Source organism: Acinonyx jubatus, chromosome B3 (genome assembly GCF_027475565.1).
Source record: "Acinonyx jubatus isolate Ajub_Pintada_27869175 chromosome B3, VMU_Ajub_asm_v1.0, whole genome shotgun sequence".
In the NCBI taxonomy this organism is placed as follows: Eukaryota; Metazoa; Chordata; class Mammalia; order Carnivora; family Felidae; genus Acinonyx; species Acinonyx jubatus.
In genome coordinates this window covers 141,905,029-141,913,695 of record NC_069386.1, presented here as the reverse complement: position 1 = coordinate 141,913,695, position 8,667 = coordinate 141,905,029, and the positions used below count along the sequence as shown (strand labels likewise).

At 57.0% G+C, this 8,667-nt stretch overlaps 1 protein-coding gene across 3 annotated transcripts in view; it reads right to left on the bottom strand.

Annotated features, from left to right (window-relative positions):
• Positions 1-4,196: 4,196 nt before the first annotated feature.
• The window catches only part of RCOR1 (REST corepressor 1), a 127,205-nt gene continuing 122,734 nt past the window's right edge, over positions 4,197-8,667 (bottom strand). For all 3 annotated transcript variants that reach the window (XM_053224964.1, XM_053224963.1, XM_027066684.2), the window contains one exon: positions 4,197-8,262. In XM_053224964.1, the coding sequence (XP_053080939.1) occupies positions 8,221-8,262 (42 nt within the window). In that variant the 3' untranslated portion in view covers positions 4,197-8,220. The remainder of the gene's footprint in view (positions 8,263-8,667) is intronic.

The window sequence follows — 8,667 nt, the reverse complement described above, 5'->3', positions numbered from 1 at the left end:
TGTTGAGAGCAACGGCCAAGCAAGCCCCAGCAGCCGCCTTCCCCCGGCAAATAGGCTCAGTCCGTTCTGGGCTGGAGTCACGCCGCCGCCTGGCTCCGGGGTCCCGGAAGAACAGCGCCAGGGGCCGCCAGCGCCGGGGACTCCCCACTGCCAGCCGCGGAGCTAGAGACGGGGACGCCCAAGAAGGCAGGATCCAGCAGCCTGCGGCTTCCTGCCGGAAGGGCCTGTGACCCTGCCTCCGAGAGCCCCCGCCACGGCTCCAGGCAGCACCCAGGTACCAAGAGCCCAGTGCCCGGCCGTTCGGCAGCCTGAACCTTCCCCCACGCCCCCGGCCCCACACTCTCCCCATGTCCCAGCGTCTGCTGCTGGCAACAAACCACTCCCACGTTCAGGGGCTTCGGAGGGCAGTCCTTCCACTAGCTCACGATCCTGTGGGATGGGCTGGGCTCGTCTGGACAGTCCTTTGGCCTCCCTGGGTCACTCTCGAGGTCTCCCGGTGGCTCCCCTGGGGTCGCAGGCCTTGCTCACAGGACATCCCAGCAGTGGCCCTTGGGCCTCTAATGCAGGACGGCCTTGGGGGCTGCACGGAGGCTCGGGAGGGCGGGCGAGGCTGTGACCCAACTGAAGAGGCACACCCCAGTCGGCCCCAGCCCAGCCCACTTTCCAGCCGCGGTGGAGGCCCCGTGAGGGATTCCGTGTCAAGGGCCACCCACCGCCTCCTAGCCGGCCGAATGACCCGGCGAGTCCCGCCCCGAAGGCTGCTACGAGCATTAATCAAATAACGCATACTTTGGGGGGCAAGGCAACCTTCAGTGTATTAAGCAATCATTACTAAGACCCACAACTTGCTACACATGATTATCCACAATATGCGACTTAATTGCTGCTAAATTTATTTTCAATCGATTAAGTGCCATGAGCCACCGCACACGAAATAACAAAACCGAGTCTGTGCGGGGGAATCAGCGGACCCTGCAGCCAAGCTTCTCCTCGGGCCCAACGCGAGCGCCTGCCCAGCCCCGGGCCGGACTCTCGGACAACCTGAGCGCCCTGAAGAGCTCAGCAAACACCTCAGATCGAGCGCTTGGTTGCCACAGTGTCAGGAAGGGGGACAGAAAGTGCAGGACGGTGCTACGTCTCCACAAGACAATCAGGGTCAAGCGTGAGAATAAACAGGTCTTTTGACCCAGAAATTCCCATCCTAGATAATCCATACCACGGCTACACTGGCTACATCACCGGGTTATGCCGGTCGGTGACCAGTGACTGAGGGCAGTAGAAACAAATCAGCGGTCATAAGCAGGGGACCGTGAAGCCAACGGAGGTGCAACCCAACTGGACGCGTCCGTGCTGGTGGAGAAAGACCAAGGTAGTGGTGTCGAGTCAGAACAGCAAGGTGCGCGACAGGGTGCGGGGCGTGTTACTTGCACAGAAGAAGGCTCTTTGCACGCGTGCGTGGAGAGGAAATCTCCCGGGAAGGACGTGCCGGGAACGGGTAACTGCGGCTGCCCGGGGAGGGAACGGAAGCGCCGTTTACCTGTTTCAAAGCACAGAGCAACAACTCTCCGTCATTTCGTCGCGGTCCAGAGAGGTGAACGTGGTGCGGGCCGGTGCCAGGAGGAAGGGGGCGGCCCTGCGGCAGAGCAGAGCACGCGGGAACGTCCCTGACGCAGGAGTGGCACGTGAGTGCAGCGTGTGTTTCTCTAGAAGGCAAACGGCCCGTCCTGAGCAGCAGCCCTGCCGCGCTTGGGGGAACGGGGAGTGTGACGGGAGCGGAAGGGGGCGCCGGGTCAAGATAAGTGGCTGGAAAGGGCTCGGGCGGTCACTGGCCACTGGCGGCAGGAAGGGGACGCCAGGGGGAATTCGGGGCTTCCGGTGCGGTGACCAGAAACGCAGCGGTGCGGACGCCAGGGAGGAGAACCCGGGCGAAGGAGCAGGGAGGGATGTCCCTGATGCCGACGGACCCAGGAGGACCCAGGAGCGGAGCCGGGGCGAGCGCGGTCAGGCCACAGGTGCCAACGGGGGCCCAGGCGGGGGACACGGTGCAGGGAGCACAGGCTGAAGGAGGGGGGTGGCCGGACGTGGCTTCGGGGTCTGGCTGCAACCGTGGCCCTGCTCTGGGCAACGTGTGCCCGGGAGGCTGCCCCGGGGGACCCGTCATCCCGCCCAGGCCCGGGTCAAGGGGACCCGACGATGCCCCGCGCTGAGCGCCTTCGGGGAGGAGCGAGTGTGGACGGAGCTCCGCTGAGAAGGAAAGAGAGTCGGCCGGGAGGAATGTTCCACACGCCGCGTGCCCCCGGGAGTCAGCACGCGGCCGTGGTCCACGGAACCCGGAGGCACAGAGTGCGGGGGTTGGGGGAACAGAACCGCGAGCCCCTGCGAGCAGCAGGCCGGCCGCCGCTCCGTGCGTTCTCCGGAGGGAGCCGGCGCGGAGGCGGCCACGGGAGGCCGGGGTTCGAGGGGTGCTGCCGCTGGCCGAGTAGGTCGGCCCGTGCTCTCCAGGTCTCTCCCTTCGACAGAAGGGCTCGAGCCCGCGCCACAGTTGCGGGCATAGGGCAGTTTTTCCCGCCTTCGTGTGCCGCCCTGGCCTGGAATGCACCAGAGAGCAGAGCCTGGGACGAGGGTCTGTGGGCTCTGTGACTCTGGACGTGATCCCAGCGAACAGGAGCGGGGGCGAGAAGGGACGGGAGCGTTTCCAGCCGGTCGCCACCGGGGCCCGCAGGCGGAGCTCTGGAGGACACGGGCACCCCCACCCCCGCTACCGGGGGCTGCCCGCCCACCGCCTCCCACTCGGGTGCCGTCAGGTACACCTGCCGAAGCGGGGCCACGCGGGACGTGGCCCGGGAGACGAGCTGGGCCCACGTCAAGCCCCCTTCATGCGGGGACCCATGACCTGTCTCCCCGCTTCCAGACGCCTGCACGCGCACGGTGGTCCGGGCCGGCCTCTGGAAAGGTCTCTCACGGCGCTAACTCCCTCCGCCTCCTGCCCTCGGTGCTCACCACTCCTCCCAGGCGATGGAGGCCGAGCGCAAGCAGCCGGGCGGGCAGCCGTCCCGGCAGACGGCCAGCCGGTGCGGGCGGTGGGCCACCTTCCCTCCCTGCCTCGGCCCGGCCCTGCCCTCCGCTCCCCCTGCGCCTGCACTCCCCCGGTCTCCTTTCCTCCACCTCCTGGCAGGACAGCCCGGGGTGCGGGGTAGGAGTCACCTCCGCAAATCACACACCGAGGCTTCTGAGCCTCTGTCCACCCCTCCCGGGTGCCGCCCTCGGGTCTCAGCCACTGAGACGGCGTGTGTCCCACACAGGCCTGAGGGCGCCCAGGCGAGGAACTCACACGAGTGTCCCGGGAGCCCCTTCCACCCCGGCCGAGTCACACCGTGGAGGGCCCCATCCGCGGGTCAGGCAACCCTAAACGCGGCGAGGCAACACTGGATTTGGAGGTGGGGCTGGTACAGCGGTTCTGTAACCAAGTCCTACGTTCTGGCTAAGAAACGAGAGCGCGGAGGCGGCCAGTCCGAGGGGCCGAGGGCAGAGCTGCGTCCACGCTCCGCGGGCCAGAGGCGCCAAGGCGGCGGGCTCACCTCGTCACTGCCACAGTCCGGGGCCGAGCAGAGGCCTGCATCCAGGTGTCGCGCCGGGTCACACTGAAAACAGAAAAACCACCGATGGGGAAAGAAACGTCCTCTCCCTGAACCTTTAAATTGAAAGCCTCAACCGCCGCCAACTTTTTTTCTTTTTTAAAAATGTTTATTTAATTTTGAGAGAGAGAGAGAGACAGACACAGCGGGAGTGGGGGAGGGGCAGAGAGAGAGGGAGACACAGAACCCGAAGCGGGCCCCAGGCTCAGAGCCGTCAGCACAGAGCCCCACACGGGGCTCGAACCCACCAACTGCGAGATCATGACCTGAGCCGAAGCCGGCCGCTTAACCCACCGAGCCACCCAGGTGCCCCCAACCGCCGCCAGCTTTATGAACTCACGCACCTCAATTTGGTCCCAAGCATAAGATCATCCTACGTTAGAAAAGAAATGCAGCTCAGGGACAGCTACAGGCTAAGAATAAGAGGCACCCCTGGCTGTGCCCACAGGGTGCCATTCTGGGGGATTTAGACACTCAGAGGCCCCAAGGCCCAGTGCAAAACCCCACCTCGTCTGAGGGCGGGGCTCTGCTTGGGTGCAAAGTGGAGGGTGCAGAAAATGGTTTTCTTTCATATTTTATTACATCAATGGCTTGAAAATTTTTATTTAACCTCAGCAAATATTAGAAATAGAAAAATGAATTCTGCAGAATTTCACAAATAAATTTTTCAATCTCCACTAACAAATGTTATCATTCAATGGCTAAGCAATTATAATGCTATGAACATTCACCACAATGAATGTGCTGATATAGAAAACAGGCAGAAAGAGACATTAAAATATTACTTACAACAGCATTATTACAACATATTTTCTTTAAAATTCCAACGTGGATTTTATCACTTCAAAAGATATACAGCATTTCCATTATATTTGCAAACTTAACCTTATACATCTTTTAAAATCTTGAAAAATTTTTAAGCAATCTAAAAAGCACTTAGCAAAGTTGATAGGTCTACATAATGGAATACTATCCACTCCAGTATAAACTTTAGTTTTCGGAGGTGACTGTAAACACTCATCATCACACAACATGCATAGACTACACTGACCTTCCTTCTGAATTGTAACATTGCTGCAATTGTGCTTTACTATCGTGAGGGAAGAGCTGCGGGGATCCGGGGAGTGGCAGAGAGAGGATTTGTTTCTGAGCATTGCACGAGATCACTAGGTTCAGATCAGCTAACTACCTTGAGTCCACTCGCAGCAAAGTTTCACTGGGTACTGAAAGCTGGACTCCTGGGTCACTAGGCTCGGACACAGGCTGGACGAGAGAGGAAGCGAGACTCTCGTCGGGAGTGGGCTCCGTCTTTCCTTTGCTCCGCGAAGCAGGGATCCAGTTAGTGTAATGCACTGTGTGGCTTAGTTTTGGTACGCAAGTACACCAATAGTACATCTGATATTCAGAAAGACAAAAATAGGGCGTAGTTGAAATTTAAAGTGACGATGAGCACACTCAGAGTGGCGTGTGATGTCTGAGGGAACTTTTACACACGGGAGACGACTCCGTAATTAGCCCGTAAAACGCAGCAACGTTTTCAGTTGCGTGTTTTCGTCAGAGAGGTGTGCGACTATCGAAGGGTCTCACAGGTTACAAACTACCAAAGACCCTTCTGAGGAAGTGGTGTCCTGGTGGGCACAGATGTGCTGAGGCCACACAGTGGGTATGTGGTCAGCACGACGGAGGCCTGTACTTGCTGGGCAACAGAGCTATGTTACAGGACCGGTCACTGTTTCGGACCAGTCAGCACAACATTCAAGTAACAAGGTGTTTAAATGGATAAGTGAAAACAATTTTTTCCTAACGCCTTACACACCTACATAAAATTAAATAAAACAAACTTTTAATGCATATGCAATACAATTTATATCTTTTAGGATTTCTAAACTAAAAGTTAAACTATCATTTGCTTCAATGGTACTATATTTTGCACAATAACTTATACTTAGGAGAAATTTCCCACAAAAATATATATATAATTATGACATTCACATTGATCGTTTTTAAGAAGACAAAGCTTAAGTGAACATTGCATCCGAAGCAGCTGTCACTGTGGACCCTTACACATCCAAACACGACCTGCTATGCACCAAAGTCTTGATATGTTAAAAAGGGGCTTCACATAAATAAGATCAATCACTCGGCTTTTAAAGCGAAGTAATTTCTTGCATTTACAACATCGTCGCAAAGACAGTGTAATGGAACGTCTGAAGCACAACGCTACCTTAGGCATGAAACTACAAGGGGGCCAGGCAAAGACAACCACCTTTCTAATCTTTCCAACCTCAGGCGAATGAGAATGCTATGCCTCTGCTCCGTGGAGGGACCAGAACCAGGCCGCTGTGGTCCGCCAAGCCAGAGCAGCGACCCTTCGGGACGGGGGACCGCTCGGTGCCTGGCGGCACGTAAAGGCACGGGGCAAGACACACGGGGGCCCGCCACGCTTCCGAGGAAGCGCCATCGAGCCAGCGAGCACTGCCAGAAGGGACCAGCTCTCCAGGCAAACGGCCCGGGCGTGCAGAGAGGGACAGGCCTCCGACCTACGGGCAGAATGAGACCCCTGCCGCTGCCCTGTTATGAGGAAGGAGGCCCCGAGAAGCAGCACAGAGAACCCTCGGCCTCGCTTCTCGCCCAGTGTCCCCTCGAAGCGATGTGCAAACTGCAGGCTGCCTCCTCTCCATGTTCGCCCTGCCATCTCCCAAAGCCAGAGCAGGCTCACACCCCGCGTCGTTCCTAAGTGTCACTGCGCTGCCCGCGCCAGCCTCCTCTCATGCCGTTCACACGCTCTTTTACCTGACCCACGGACACCCCGGGAAGGGACAAGATGACGAAGTCAGGAGAGTCCCACTTCACTCCCCTTGAGAATGACCTTTCTCCAGATTTCTAAAAATGTACAATTCCAAAGTCTAGGTTTCTAGCTGACCCTCTTCCCAAAGAGACAGTCAGCTGACCTTAAAAAAAAAAAAAAAAAAAAAGGGAAAAAGCAAGGTGCTTGGGAGTCAAAACACATCAAATTTTAATTGCATATTTTAAATTCTTACGAATTCTGTTTGTGCCTTAAAGCATCTGCATTTTTTTTTCTTTTTGGTATTGAAAGCAGGAAAAGTGTTTCAATGACGCAAAACTACGGCGACAGAAAAGCTCCTTCAACATATTTAGTGCGGGCTGCACGGACCGCGGGCGGGACACAGGGGACGCGAGAGGGCAGTGTGAGGTCTGTCCCTCAGCCCTGCAGCAGGTCCACAGTCCAGTACGAGATTAAGTGATTCTGGAAATCTCAGAACATTTATGAGAAATATTTACTTGTTCCCAGTCCAACCAAAAGGCATTACAGACCACTTTTGCACACTGCTTCTTTCCGTCTTGGTCTTACTAGAGCCAACCAACGGGTCACTTCTCTGTCCTGTACTATGATAGTAAAAGAGGGAGGATGGAGTTTAGACGATCACATCAGCACATGAAGGACAAAAGGCTGTACGGGGTGACACGGCGTACCAGCAGGATGGGGAACACACAACGTGTGGCTCTATAAAGCCATCACCCGCCATTCTAATCCCCTGTATGGAGCTAACCTGACATTTAAAATCTGCACTCTGTCAGAATCTGCAGCAATTTCTCCCCTGTCTCCTAATCTCAGTGATGTTCTCTTTGGCAAGCAATAAACTTTAAAAAAGAAGTAAGACACTAAAACAGAAAACGGGCCGATAACGTGGTTTGCCAAAAGGAGAAGGCACCAATTCCAAATGCACGAGCACCAGGTGCAGTGGTGTGGACCGCGTCTCTTGGAGCCGGATGGCGGGGTGGGGGCGTGGGGGGGCCGGGAAAGACAGAGCGGCACCTGTCCCGGGATTCCAGTGCTGAAAGCTGAAGGCAGAAAGTGTTGAGTCCACATTCCCTCTAAGCTGATGTCCAAGGACAGTTGCTGTGAATGAGCTTTCTACCAGCTGGGAAGGGAGAAGGGCGAGATTTGAGCCAGCTAAATTTACAAACCATAATTACACCCGATGTCTGGGGAGACGGGAGCTGTCTCGGGACGTTTGGCACGACGAAGGTTATAACGCAGTCTGCCAGCATCCTGCGATTTCCAAAGAAGCATGATATCGCTCAGGTGGACGCCTCAGCAAAGAACAAGAGAAACTTTCTAAAAGGCCGACAGGTCACAGTCACTCTGAAAATTACACGATGCGCGAGGTGGAAACGCAGGCCATGCAGGAGCAGAGTCGTGCCTTCCAAGTCGACTGCCTGTTTGAAGCTGCTGACTGGGCAGAGCTGCCACGGGTGGCGCTCAGGAACTCCGACTGGGGAGGGGTCCCCGGGGCCACGGGAGGCGTGCGGGCCACGAGACTCCGCCAGCGCCGGGGCAGAGCGTGAGATGCGGCGGGACTCTCTGGGGAGCGGCGCCAGCGTGGAGGAACGAGCACAGGATTAAGGCAGATGCAGCACAGGACTGGAAGTGTACGCCTTTTTTGGTAATAGCTGCTTGTCCACAGAGATGTGACGCAGATGGCTAGGTGATGGCGTGTGATACCTGATATCCTGGATAGCACAGGCGTCCATACCAAGTGCTCAAAGCTGGCAGAGTTTCTCAGGAAGCAGATGCATATCTGACGTCTAGCACAGAAGCAGCCTGAGGAAAGGAGAAGGAAGAAGGACGGAAGCATCAGAGCGCAGGTGAACAACTCAAGCCGCTACCTCTGGCGGACCCGAGAGGGCAGGAAGGTGTGGGCCCGCCCGGCTGTCCCGCAAACCCAGGGCCCTGCGGGCTCTCAGCACGGGGCCCGAGGAGGAGGCGGCAGGCGGCACGAGGGAGGCCTCTACAGCCAGGAGTCTCGGGCTCAAATCCTGGCTCTGCCGCTTTCTAGACGTGTATCCTTGGCGGAGGGATTGCTTTTTCAGTTTCAGCTTCCTTGTCCCCAGAATGCGCACAGTAACGACCCCCACTCCACAGGATTACGTAAAATCCCTGGGCCGACAGTAGCACTCGGGGCCGACCGCCCTGGCTGGAGGGGGTGCCGTGGCACGGGCCCCATTC